This window comes from Schistocerca gregaria, chromosome 7 (genome assembly GCF_023897955.1).
Source record: "Schistocerca gregaria isolate iqSchGreg1 chromosome 7, iqSchGreg1.2, whole genome shotgun sequence".
Taxonomy (NCBI): domain Eukaryota; kingdom Metazoa; phylum Arthropoda; class Insecta; order Orthoptera; family Acrididae; genus Schistocerca; species Schistocerca gregaria.
In genome coordinates, this window is record NC_064926.1 from 181,188,862 (window position 1) to 181,203,723 (window position 14,862).

At 41.6% G+C, this 14,862-nt stretch overlaps 1 protein-coding gene across 1 annotated transcript in view; it reads left to right on the forward strand.

The window, feature by feature from the left end:
• Positions 1-660: 660 nt before the first annotated feature.
• The window catches only part of LOC126281222 (O-acyltransferase like protein-like), a 289,646-nt gene continuing 275,444 nt past the window's right edge, over positions 661-14,862 (forward strand). Inside the window, exon 1 of the mRNA XM_049979974.1 lies at positions 661-1,039. Within this exon, the coding sequence (XP_049835931.1) occupies positions 832-1,039 (208 nt within the window). The 5' untranslated portion in view covers positions 661-831. The remainder of the gene's footprint in view (positions 1,040-14,862) is intronic.

A 14,862-nucleotide genomic window follows, 5' to 3' on the forward strand; every position in this document is an offset into this window, starting at 1 on the left:
AAGGATCTCTTGCGCGCGTAGTTTGGTGTTGATCGTGTGCTCAGCCGCCACTTTCGTCATGCTTGGCCTCCCAGGTCCCTAGACCTCAGTCCGTGCGATTATTGGATTTGGGGTTACCTGAAGTCGCAAGTGTATCGTAATCGACCGTCATCTCTAGGGATGCTGAAACACAACATCCGACGCCATGCCTCATCATATCTCCGGACATGCTTTACAGTGTTGTTCACAACATTATTCCTCGACTTCAGCTATTGTTGAGGAATAATGGTGGACATATTGAAAATTTCCTGTAATTAACATCATTTTTGCTTTGTCTTACTTTGTTATACTAATTATTGCTATTCTGATCAGATGAAGCCCCATCTGTCGGATATTGTTTTAAGTTTTGTATTTTTTGGTTCTAATAAAACCAAATGTTAGTCCAAGCATGTGTGTCAATTTGTACCTCTGTATTACATTATTCCGTGATTTATTCATTTTTCTAATTTATACTGACTTTTTGATCACCCGGCACTATCCACCAATGGCAGACGATAATTAAATGTCTGCTGATTACGCAAAAAACTAAAAATAAACATAGGATTAGGGTTCATCGGGCTTCAGGGAGAGGGCGATATAGGGAGGTTTGACGTTAGTGACCAGGATGTGCAGGGTGTGTTTGTAAATTTCCGGCCGCCATCAGCCTCTCGTCATTAGCGGTGGTGGGGACGCCGCGAGCTGCCCTCGCCGCGGGCCGGCCGGCCTTACGCAAGCCGGCTGGCGGCGGGCGGCTGGCGGCTGGATGGCGCACGACGCCGCGGCCGCACAGTGGCACACCGCCGCGGCCGCGAGATGATGGGACGCGCCTTCCTGCCGCTGCCGCTGCCTCTGCCTCTGCTCGCGCTGGCGGCGCTGGCCGGCACCGCGGCGGCCACGGCGCCCGGCTGGCCAGCCTGGCCGCTGCACGCCCTGCCGGGGGCGGCGCGGACGCCCGACTGCCGCCGCCAGGCCGAGCACCTCCTCACGGCGCTACACAATTACACCTTCTGGGCCGTAGCCAGTGAGTAGCCCCGGACACCTCTCCCGTAGTGTACGTCTCAATTTTCCGCTAGTGTCTAAGGCCCCTTTTACACGATCTACTTGCTTGCACGAATTGACAAGTGATTCAACAGCAGTGCCTCTGGCGATTCATTACTTTACTGACAAGGGAACCTCCCCATCGCACCCCACTCAGATTTAGTTATAAGTTGGCACAGTGGTTGGCCTTGAAAAACTAAACACAGTACAATCGAGAAAACACGAAGAAGTTGTGTGAAACTATGAAAAAAATAAGCAAAATACACAAACTGAGTAGTCCATGTGCAAGACAGGAAACATCAAGGATAGTGTGAGCTTACGAGCGCCGTGGTCCCGTGGTTAGCGTGAGCAAGTGCGAAACCAGAGGTCCTTCGTTCAAGGTTTCCCTCGAGCGAAAGGTTTATTTTCTTTAATTTCGCAAAGTTATGATCTGTCCCTTCGTTCATTGACGTCTCTGTTCACTGTAATAAGTTTAGTGTCTGTGTTTTGCGACCGCACCGCAAAACCGTGCGATTAGCAGACGAAAGGATGTGCCTCTCCAATGGGAACCGAAAATATTTGATCGCAAGGTCATAGGTCAACCGATTCCTCCACAGGAAAACACGTCTGATGTATTCTGTGAGACACTGGTGACGGCGTGTGCGTCACATGTCAGGAATATGTTGTCGACCCACTTAACTTGTACACTTGGCGAATGGGTAAAAAGATTCTTCTACCTTGCCCAATTTAGGTTTTCTTGTGGATGTGATAATCTCTCCCAAAAAAGTGATGAAAACATAAGAGTTTGTCACACAAACTGCAACAAATGCATGCAACAGTTTCGCAGTTGCACAGTTTTCCGTGTGTCAAAACATATGTTTTTAACGTTTTCAAATTTTTCCGTGTGTAGACCGTCAAGTCCTGCATATGTCCAAGCAAATCTGAACATGTCCTGGAGTTTTGGAGAGCAAAGCTGATTATGTGTGAGTTCCTGAACTTTGATAATTGACACACGATCACGTAAACAATACTGCTCTGTGTACCTGTGCAGCTTCGAAAAATAATTGTCTTAAATGAAAAATTAAACTTTTCACTCCAGGGAAGACTTGAACCAAGGAACTCTTGTTTTTTCATTTTTTTTAATTCCACAAAAATTGTAACAAAAATGGCTACAATGACATGACATAAATAAGGTGACAGATAATTGCAGTCATAAAATACAGCATTCAAAGAATGAGTCTTTAGCAGTAGCACCTTCACTGTCACCTTCAACTGGTGGCAGTTCAGCATGCACATTTTTTTCTTCTGCAGCCGGTTCTCGTTCCGCAGCTGCTCACGCTAACCACGGGGCCACGGCGCTCCTGAGATCAAATTCTCCTTGATCTTGCATATGTTGCGCATGGACTACTCAGTTTGTATATTTTACTTATTTTTTTCATATATCCACAAAACGTCTTCCTGTTTTCTCGAGATATGTGTGTTCAGTTTTTCAAGACCTATCCACTGTGCCATCTTATAACTAAATCGGCTGTGATGGGGAGGTTCCCTTGTAAGCTTCGTATGGCTCTAATAAACGTTTTCGTTTGCACGTCAGCGCCCAGTCGCTTCTGTTGTGACGTCTGCTGGGCAGTTTGGTACATGAAAGTGAGATTATGAGGGGCTTAACTGCTTACGAAAAAAATCTATTTGTGGGAACATGTAAAAGTAACAAAGTTTATTAATTGTCAAAACAAAATCCCTAGTCGATATTCATGGTAACGGCCCCATGGTAAATTAGGGATTATTGAAGAATGGGATGCAATCCGTCGTCTTCGACCAATGACGTCAGAAGTTATCAGAGATGATGTATTGCACATATTTAAGAGCAAAGACGAATGTTGAGAAACAAAGGAAGAATGTTGAGAAATAAAGAATGTATGACAGAGAAAACAGAAAGTAGACATATATCACATACATACTCCATTCCAATCATGTTTGTCAAGTGTAGTGATTACACCTGGCTCGTAATTAATGTGTGCTGCACCATTAATTTTCTCAGGTGACCCAATTAAGAACCAAAAGTCAATCGCTGTTCTTTTCTTCCAGCACTCACTATGATTTTTTTCGTCCTGTCTTCTGACATCTTCTTACACGTTTCATTTTTTGCAGTCTCCTACCATATTCAATATTTTTTCATTAAACACTTCTCTCTCAGTTGTTTCTTCAGCTTTTATATTCATTTCTTTACGTAACCATTTTTCACTTCATAGATCCAACTTGTTGATAACTTATCCCGCAAATATTTGAAGATCTTTTTCTTTAATCCGCTGTTTTACATTCTAGACGTGGCCAAAAGTTATAAGGGTTCTTTATCTCCTCACTTCTGATTTGTTGTCAATGTTTCGATATATTTCGTTATTACTACGTAATTATCAACCCTCCTTAGTTTTTCCTACATTTTCCTAATAATTCGCCTTTCTGGTATGTCAAATATACCTGAGCCTTAGCTTAATGCTAGACGTATTTAAGGCTTTGTCCACACCCTTTTCTTGGACTGTATTCCCTAGATATTTAACTGTTTTAATCTTTTCAATTTGGCCAATATCCGTTTCAAGAAATTTCGGTGCATGTTTAATGTCTGTACAAAATTTAATTTTCTCTGCGGAAAGTCTTAAGCAGAACCTACAAGATACGTTTTCTAAAAAGTTAATTTGCGGTACAGTGGATGTTACATTTTCAGAAATTATAGCAATGTCATCTGGATATGCGAGACAGTTTATTTCATTATTTTTCTTCCCGCTCCTCAAACGTATTGGTGAAATCTACTCATTCAAAATTCTCACTAATTTTCTAGAACACAACTTGTGATAGGCAATCACCTTCCCATATACCTCTGTATATTTCAAACGGCTGATATAGCTCTCCCGTGAGTTTCACTTTAGATACTGTGTCTATAAGTGTTTAAAGAATTAGATTTGCTACTTTAGACTTTACTCTAAATTCTCTGATTGTTCTATCCACAGTCTGTCAACCGAATCAAAGGCCTTTTTGAAATCAACAAATCTAGTTGTAATATCTTTTAATTTAGTACATTGTAGTGAATGACTGCTTTCAGGTTAAATATTTGTCCTGAAGATAATCGGCTGTCCCTAAAACTACTTTGATATTCCCCTAAGTGAGGCTCTATCCTATTTAGTAAAATCTTGGAAAATATTTCAGTTGCAACTGATAGCAAAGAAATCCCTCTATAGTTGTCAACGCCTAGTTTATTCCCTTTCTTATGTAATGTATGTACCAAGACTACCTCCCTGGTTTCCATATTTCTTCAGATATTAATCTTAAATATTTTTCTTTATTTTTGGTCGAGACCATTTCAAAAGATCCGCTGCAATAGTCTTCTCCGATAGCACTTTTTTAAAAGGTTTTAATCACTTTTTCAATCTATTTGACAGTCATAGGTAAATGTAGTATTACAGTTTCGTGTGTGTTTGAGAATTCCATCTTATGGGCTGATCCCGGGCAATTACGAAGCTGATCAAAATACTTTGCAAGTATTTCCCAATTTTCATTGTTGCCTAAGTCACATTTGTCGTTATGTTGTTCGAGTGTGTGTGTGGAGCTGCCCGATCACTACGAGCTTCGTGGTAACCGACCCAGGACGTCAAAGTTGAGTAGTGGTTTCAAGTACCAAAGACACGTCCGTTCATGTTGTGTGGTTCGTATCGGTGGTCCACTGTTGAGGAGGTTTTCCTGTGAGCAACACCGAGTGCTGGTATGGCTGAAATTTAGCCGCCATGCGGTGGAATTAACTATGTTGGTTGACTACATTCCAAGTGCATCAGCGGAATTTCCTGCCTTGTTGCCGTTAGTGTTCCAGTTACCTGCCCTGGCCACTAACGTAATTTCAGGCAGTGTCATCTCCTCACCTGTTGTCGCTGTCCAACACGGTGTGTAGTTTTGACTGCTTAATACATATACATATTTGATTGTGGATAGTCACGCCTGTAACATTTTATGTTTGAATTCTCATGTACCGATTGGTGGCAAGCAAGTCGTTTGTCGGTCTGTCCGTGGCTGTCCCTTCGTTGGGTTGTGACGGATCAAGTGTAGTTGGACTGACCACCTGTCTCACCTAAGTGAACAAGGGCAGACCGACCTCCCTGGAGGCTTATGAGTGCTGTTGTCTCTACTGCTTTTCTGCCCGGCGTTCAGTTGTCTGTTTATAATCTATCAGAGCTAATGATAAAAAAATTCTTTGTTTTACTGTGTTTTATGTAAGTAAGTTTCAATTCCGGCAAGTGGATATTTGCTGAAAGGTTTCTGCCGATGTGTTGTCTTTCCTTTTAGTCTGGGTTCATGTACTTAAAACTTAAGGCCTATATTTATATTTTTTTAAATTTTGAAAAATTAATTGTGGACCTTCAGCCTTGGAATCTTATTGTTAAAATTACCTTTCAAGCTTAAACACTGCGGCCTCTTCCCTTTGAAAGGTTATGGTAATTTATTTTAAAATCTTGATATATATATATATATATATATACTACTGGACATTAAAATTGCTACACAAAGAAGAAATGCAGATGATAAACGGGTATACATTGGACTATATATATTATACTAGAACTGATATGTGATTACATTTTCACGCAATTTGGGTGCATAGATTCTGAGAAATCAGTACCCCGAACAACTATCTCTGGTCGTAATAACGGCCTTGATACGCCTGGGCATTGAGTCAAACAGAGCGTGAAGGGCTTGTATAGGTACAGCTGCCCATGCAGCTTCAACACGATACCACAGTTCATCAAGAGTAGTGACTGGTGTATTGTGACGAGCCAGTTGCTCGACCACCATTAACCAGACGTTTTGAATTGGTGAGAGATCTGGAGTATGTAATGACCAGGGCAGCAGTCGAACATTTTCTGTATCCAGAAAGGCCCGTACAGGACCTGCAACATGCGGTCGTGCATTATCCTGCTGAAATGTAGGGTTTCGCAGGGATAGAATGAATGATAGAGCCACGGGTCGTAACACATCCGAAATGTGACGTCCACTGTTCAAAGTGCCGTCAGTGTGAACGAGAGGTGACCGAGACGTGTAATCAGTGGCACCCCATACCATCACGCCGGGTGATACGCCGGTATGGCGATGACGAATACACGCTTCCAATATGCGTTCACCGTGATGTCACCTAACACGGATGCGACCATCTTGATGCAATAAACAGAACCTGGATTCATACGAAAAAACGACGTTTTGCCCTTGGTGCACCCAGGTTCGCCGTTGAGTACTCCATCGCAGGTGCTCCTGTTTGTGATGCAGCGTCAAGGGTAACAGCAGCCTTTGTCTCCGAGCTGATGGTCCATGCTGCTGCAAACGTCGTCGAAGTGTTCGTGCAGATGGTTGTTGTCTTGCAAACGTCCCCATCTGTTGACTCAGGGACCGCGACGTCGCTGCACGATCCGTTACAGCCAAGCGGATAAGATGCTTGTCATCTCGACTGCTAGTGATACAAGGCCGTTGGGATCCAGCACGGCGTTCTGTATTACCCTCCTGAACCCAACGAGTCCATACTCTGCTAACAGTCATTGGATCTCGACCAACTAGAGCAGCAGTGTCACGATAAGGTAAACCGCAATCGCGATAGGCTACAATCCGACCTTTATCTTCTTAGGAATTTTAATGGCTATATATATATATATATATATATATATATATATATATATATATATATATATTATAATTTGGTATTTTCACTTTTTTATCTTGTTTATTTTTAAGATTTCTTGTTTGGAGGCCTTCAGCAGTGAAAGAATTCCACTTTATTCCATTTTGAATCTCCTAGTTCTAAGAGTTCGGCTATTTGCCGCTTTGGTTGTAAATGCGTTATTAAATTACAATTTTAAGATGAAACGGACTCCAACCTTATTTGGCCTTTCCACAATCCTGATCACCTGTTCTACCCAGTGGTTTTAGCGGGCTTATCATGAGGGATATTTTTTTATGGAAGTGATAGCACCTGTTATCGAGCAAGTAGCACCGCACAGACGTTAGTGGCCCTAGACTGAAAAAATAAAATTATCCTTTACAGTTGCCTATGACGTGCCGAAAGCGAAGGTTACGACTAGCACATTCACTCATAGATTCATTAATTCCTGGCGTTCCGCAAAACCAGCTTTTAGTACACGGAAGCGGTCAAGTTCTACATTAGGCTGAAGGAGGCACTGCCAGCTTCTTCTCTGAGGCTAACAACAGACTGCTCATCAGGCGCACGCGTTTCAACTTCCGCCTCGTCTTGTGCGCGGCGCTGCTTACAATGATGGCCAGTCAGGCAGCATTGTCTTCTCTGCAGCGGGAGACAGCCGCCGCCGTGGCTACCGTTTCGAAGCGCCGGCCATTGCGGAAGCGGTGGTCGGCCGATGTAGCCTGCCATCATGTGGGGTGGTGCACTTTGCGAGACGTCATACGGGGCATGTTGTGTACGTCAGATTGCTTGCTTTTTCTGGTGTCGTTGGAAGTAGGAAGAGTGCGCTTGCAGACTTACACGTGCACTGTGCCTTATCGTCGTCACCGATTTCGTCGAAATTTATGGTATACGCCGGGCTTCGTCAGAAGTGAATTTTGACGGAATGGGAACTGCAGATGACCAACGGTTTCGGGTGCAGGTCGGGTGAGTCATGAGCCACTTAATGATAGCGTACTTTACAGATAGTGAAAAGTGTAGAGGCAATAGTCCACTGGTTATCAGGTACAATCCTTGTTTACTTACAATTTTTACGTTATTTTCACTACAAATGAACCTAAATAATGCTCAATGTATTACGTGATTAATATTTTCATAGAAGAGATGAAAAAGAAATTGAAAGGAAAATTTGGTATTGCAAAGAAACGGTTGTACTGTAAGTAACTTTCCAAGAAGGGGGTTGTAATTTATGAGTACAAGAGCTCAGGAGAAGAATTTGATCAAAAAACTCCAAAAAGCCTCTTATCTTAAAAGAATGAGAAAAAGAATTCACATCACGAGAAGAATTCATCACAATACATTCCACTGTACCCTCTCCAATACTCGGCCAAATGATGTGTTACGTGTGGTTTACTGCCAGAGAGAGAAAACCTTTTAGGGCGATCGTAAACCAAGCTAGTTTCTCAACTGTAAACACGCGGCGTTTATAATGTGTGCAAGATGCTAAGAAAAGCACTGATTCTCCAGTATTCACGATAAATATCACTCCAGCACGTCAAAATCATCAACAGTAAAATAATAAATTTATGTAATTTTATAAACAAAGTTTTTGTCTATGCCTTACAATCCGCCACTGGAAATTAATTTGGTATCCCCAATTTTCATTTTGCTTTCGTCTTCAAGCATTTTAAGAAAACATTAATAAACGCAATTTACTGAGAACTATTTGGACTTATTTTCAGTGTAGGAAGCCTAAGACCTGAAAATACAAAATAAATAAAAACGTAAAACGAAGTCCCCCCCCCCCCACACTTACTCGACCCCATGACCCTCAGGCCATATTTATGAGCATTGGCGGCCGAAGACTTCCGGCATAAGAAGTCAGCCTCATTCTGCCAACGGCCTTGTCAAAGAGGGCGGAATAGCGGATAGAGGTTGAGGGCACTCTCTTGTCCTAGGGGTGGGAATCTGACCCTAAAGGCGGAAGAATCAGCAATGATCAACGACATGAGGATGCAGAAGGCAATGGAAACCACAGCATTAAAGACACGTAACGTGTATCCACAGGATATGTGGCCTGTAGTTGAAGAAGTGTCATGATGATCTCTCCATTGGCAAAAGATTCCGGAATAGTTCCCCATTCGGATCTCCGGGAGGGGACTGCCAAGGGGGAGGTTACCATGAGAAAAAGATTGAATAATCAACGAAAGGGTAACGTTCTACGAGTAGGGGCGTGGAATGTCAGAAGCTTCAACGTGGTAGGAAAACTAGAAAATCTGAAAAGGGAAATGCAAAGGCTCAATCTAGATACAGTAGGGGTCAGTGAAGTGAAGTGGAAGGAAGACAAGGATTTCTGGTCAGATGAGTATCGGGTAATATCAACAGCAGCAGAAAATGGTATAACAGGTAAAAGATTCGTTATGAATAGGAAGGTAGGGCAGAGGGTGTGTTACTGTGAGCAGTTCAGTGACAGGATTGTTCAAATCAGAATCGACAGCAGACCAACACCGACAACGATAGTTAGGTATACATGCCGACGTCGAAAGCTGAAGATGAACAGATACAGAAAGTGTATGAGGATATTGAAAGGGTAATGCAGTATGTAAAGGGGGACGAAAATCTAATAGTCATGGGCGATTGGAATGCAGTTGTAGGGGAAGGAGTAGAAGAAAAGGTTACAGGAGAGTATGGGATTGGGACAAGGGATGAAAGAGGAGAAAGACTAATTGAGTTCTGTAACAAGTTTCAGATAGTAATAGCGACTACCCTGTTCACGAATCACAGGAGGAGGAGGTACACTTGGAAAAGGCCGGGAACACGGGAAGATTTCAATTAGATTACATCATGGTCAGACAGAGATTCCGAAATCAGATACTGGATTGTAAGGCGTACCCAGGAGCAGATATAGACTCAGATCACGATATAGTAGTGATGAAGAGTAGGCTGAAGTTCAAGACATTATTCAGGAAGAATCAATACGCAAAGAAGTGGGATACGGAAGTTCTAAGGAATGACGAGATACGTTTGAAGTTCTCTAAGGCTATAGATAGAGCAATAAGGAATAGCGCAGTAGGCATTACAGTTGAAGAGGAATGGACATCTCTAAAAAGGGTCATCACAGAACTTGGGAAGGAAAACATAGGTACAAAGAAAGTAGCTGCGAAGAAACCTTGGGTTACAGAAGAAATACTTCAGTTGATTGATGAAAGGAGGAAGTACAAACATGTTCCAGGAAAATCAGGAATACAGAAATACAAGTCGCTGAGGAATGAAACAAATAGGAAGTGGAGGGAAGCTAAGACGAAGTGGCTGCAGGAAAAATGTGAAGACATCGAATAAGATATGATTGTCGGAAGGACAGACTCAGCATACAGAAAAGTCAAAACAACCATTGGTGATATTAAAAGCAACGGTGGTAACATTAAGAGTACAACGGGAATTCTACTGTTAAATGCAGAGGAGAGAGCAGATAGGTGGAAAGAATGCATTGAAAGCCTCTATGAGGGTGAAGATTTGTCTGATGTGATAAAAGAAGAAACAGGAGTCGATTTAGAAGAGATAGGGGATCCAGTATTAGAATCGGAATTTAAAAGAGCTTTGGAGGACTTACGGTCAAATAAGGCAGAAGGGATGGATAACATTCCATCAGAATTTCTAAAACCATTGGGGGAAGTGGCAAAAAACGACTATTCAGGTTGGTTTGTAGGATATATGAGTCTGGCGACATACCATCTGACTTTCGGAAAAGCATCATCCACACATTTCCGAAGACGGCAAGAGCTGACAAGTGCGAGAATTATCGCACAATCAGCTTAACAGCTCATGCATCGAAGCTGCTTACAAGAATAATATACAGAAGAATGGAAAAGAAAATTGAGAATGCGCTAGGTGACGACCAGTTTGGCTTTAGGAAAAGTAAAGGCACGAGAGAGGCAATTCTGATGTTACGGCTAATAATGGAAGCAAGGCTAAAGAAAAATCAATTGGTTGTTAGTGTTTAACGTCCCGTCGACAACGAGGTTCTTAGAGACGGAGCGTAAGCTCGGGTTAGGGATGGATTGGGAAGGAAATCGGCAGTGCCATTTCAAAGGAACCATCCCGGCATTTGCCTGAAACGATTTACGGAAATCACGGACAACCTAAATCAGGATTCCCGGAGACGGGATTGAACCGTCGTCCTCCCGAATGCGAGTCCAGTGTGCTAACCACTGCGCCACCTCACTCGGTAAAGAAAAATCAAGACACGTTCATAGGACTTGTCGACCTGGAAAAAGCGTTCGACAATATAAATTGGTGCAAGCTGTTCAAGATTCTGAAAAATGTAGGGGTAAGCTATAGGGAGAGACAGGTCATGTGCAATATGTACAACAACCAAGAGGGAATAATAAGAGTGGACGATCAAGAACGAAGTGCTCGTATTAAGAAGGGAGTAAGACAAGGCTGTAGCCTTTCGCCCCTACTCTTCAATCTGTACATCGAGGAAGCGATGATGGAAATAAAATAAACGTTCAGGAGTGGAATTAAAATACAAGGTAAAAGGATATCAATGATACGATTCGCTAATGACATTGCTATCCTGAGTGAAAGTGAAGAAGAATTAAATGATCTGGTGAACGGAATGAATAGTCTAATGAATGCACAGTATGGTTTGAGAGTAAATCCGAGAAAGTCCCGGAATAGAGTACAGAACTGCATCGCAATCACGTCACATCAAATGTTCAACGTAGCCTCCAAGAGACTGCAGGTGATAGGGATAATAGCGGTTGTCATGCAGGATATACAAAATCCTATTGTGGTTTACACAACGTTGGAAGGTTACTTGGCTGGAGCTTGTACTAGAGTTCGTTTCAATATCCTGCAGAACCGGGTGTTCCAAATCTGAGATACGCAAAGGCCGCCGCCTTCCGGCGCTTTCGTTTGTCTGAAAGGACTCAAAGTTCACAGAAACGCCCAAAAGGGGCTTTGAATGTTGAGTCATACGTCTGTGAGGATACTTGTTGTGGTATAACACAAACGCCATTTCAGCTTTTCACGGGATGAGTTACGGTCCATTCTGCTGCTTACAATACGCTGCGTCAATTACACAGCCTGCAACACATATCGAACACACAGCACTTGGTCAGAGGAGCTGTTACACTTCAGCGACATTTACTGTGGCAACTACACATTTCCAGACACACGTTGAGAGGATCATTTTTCATCCACTTCTTGGCAGTAATATGACCTTGCAGTATGTCGGTTTTATTTACGTACATCGTGGATAACTTGCTGGAGAATTTAGGGGAATATGGAATGTGCACATCGTTTTAGAATTCAGAGGAAACTACGACGTAACACTTTTGACATGAATTTAGCATTCTGCGCGTTTTGTTGTTTGTTGAGACTGTCAGTTTTTCTGTAGCATACTGCCACTGCCGCTTTCCGATATTTTTCTTTAGGAGTTGTAGGAGGAACAGGTCACCAATTTCTGTAGTAATCATGTTTATCATTGCTATCCGTTTGTTGTAGAATCACAGAACACATTGTGAGCTCAAATACATCGAAGGATCTCGAACAGAATGACCTCCGTGCCAATCAGCACATATTTAGAAAAAATCATTCATTTGGAATCCAAATCTCAGTTTTCTCCCGTGACGTCCTGAAGGCCACGGACCAAGATTACTTCTAGATTTCCAGAAATCATTGTACTCAGCAACACATCTACGAATATTATCAGTACTAGTATCCTTTTGGGTGGCAAACGAGATTTTTGAATATGATTAGGTTTCTTGATTTGAGGACGCATCACGTTATCTTGTTCGGAGAGTTATCGACGGTTGTTAAAGTATTCTTGGTCATGTCGAGCACACTAGAAGTACTATTCTCACTCAAATTTATATGTTCTCTACACCTTGATAGGAACTGCCGTCACTCCTGGCCGATGTTTCAGCATTCCTAAGGGATACGATTTAGCTTAGCATATATACCGGAGCGATGAAACTTAAAAGTAATCCTACCCAAGGGATACACTTCTGTTTTCAACGTCTTTGAATATGTTGCAACGTAGAGCAAAATAAGAGAAGCAATTTTTTTATTTGTACCATTAAGGGGGTGAATGAGCCACCTAAAGACAACTGCATTTAATATTCCTGAATGTATACCATTAGAACGGTAGGAGATATAAAAACTTCTTCTAGTTAACGTTCTAAGGTTCCAAATATGCGTTACAACGGTGCACCCAGATTTGTCCAAAAAGGCCTTTTATTTCGAGATCTCGTCTTTCCCTCAAAAATAGTTTTTCATTTCGACATTTGACTTATAGCAAAACGTATGGCATCGTTAATGCCATATAAATATATGATGAAGTAGTATCATGCTCAGAACTGTTCGAGGTGTTCGGTGCGGAGAAGCAAAGTGCATTCAGCATTGTCTTGATCCAAACAAATCCGTGCTTCCTCATTATTATACAGATTCACAACAATCTACAAACAATCTCAAATGTAACGTAATTAAATCAAGATGGCTACAACTTGAAAACAAAAAACACACCAAATTGGAAAAAGAAAAATAAAAGTATTACATAATATTTTATGTTTCATATATATGTAGAGAATGGAATTAGAATATATTTATCTGGGATATACTTATTGAAGAACGACACATGAAAATCGTCATTGGAACGAAAACACGTCGGGTCACATACAGTTATATAGAGATTAGATAATATTTTATGTTTCATATATAGGTAGAGAATGGAATTAGAATATATTTATCTGGGATATGCTTATTGAACAACGACACATGAAAATCGACATTGGAACGAAAACACGTCGGGCGCACATACAGTTGTATAGAGATATTTTAGTTTATTTCCAACAAATGCGACTTTGGAATACCACTACATCGTATAGGATTGAACTTGATATTAAGGATGCTATATTTATTGCTACTAGTCAAATGGTGAAATGAAAAACAATATATTGGGATGGGGGAAAGGAATTTTAAAGAAACTAATTTTTTTCCACAAACCCGTGTAGAGCGTTGTAATGTTCATTGAAAACCATAGAACTTTTATTTGAAGTGTTTTTTCTGCATTTGTAACCGTTCCAAGGAATTCATTCACAAATATTAAACTGAGTGTCTGTCAGGGAGGTGTTTCACCCATTTAACGGCAGAATGGGCAAGTACACGAAACATGTGTAGCCTATTTTCCCTTACACTACAAAATATTCAAAGACGATCATAATCGAAGTGTACTCCTTGGATATGTTTACTTGATAGTGACATATATGTTATTTATTAGAAGTCTAACCAATATTAACCTTGGGGTTATGAACGACGGATGCCATTACATAACACATTTCGGCCATGTTGGGGACTGCGGCGAACTATTTGCTTTCGTGAGGTGTAATTTTCTCAGTTAGCCTTGGAGGCTGAACTGTGAACTTTCCCGTTACACATTTTTTCAACCATCATTACTTCATATCCATTCCGAAATGCAATTAACCTTATGAACTTGAATGGCAATAACCCAATGATGGTTGAAAAAGCTTATAACGGAAAATTAGACAGTTTAGCCTCCAAGGGTAACAGAGACATTACATTGGAAAATAATCTACCTCACGAAAACAAAAAAAGTACTTCGTTCTTCCCTCCGTGGACAAAATCTCAAAATTCATTTGGTAACACTAAGATTCCATTACTAACAGTGCGAGTAACAGGCTGAATTCGCGCCTTTTGCACTGAGCAGATAATATCACTAATCTTTACGACTACAGCATTTATAAGCTGAAATGCAGGTGACTGCAGATGTTGGTATGTCAGCCAGAGGGAACAGTTGTTGCTCACAAGATATAGGGAACATGGTAGTGGCCGTGCGCTTCTAGACGCTACAGTCTGGAACCGGGCGACCGCTACGGTCGCACGTTCGAATCCTGCCTCGGGCATGTGTGTGTGTGATGTCCTTAGGTTAGTTAAGTTTAATCAGTTCTAAATTCTAGGCGACTGATGACTTCAGAAGTTAAGTCGCATAGTGCTCAGAGCCATTTGAACCGTTTGAATAGGGAACATGTCAATTCAAGTGAGACTAATTTTTCGTGTTTTGATAAGCACTTACGTGAAAATGATTATAATGTCAGTTACACACAAAGTAATCTTACCATTGCCCAGAGGGTTGAGAAAGGTAG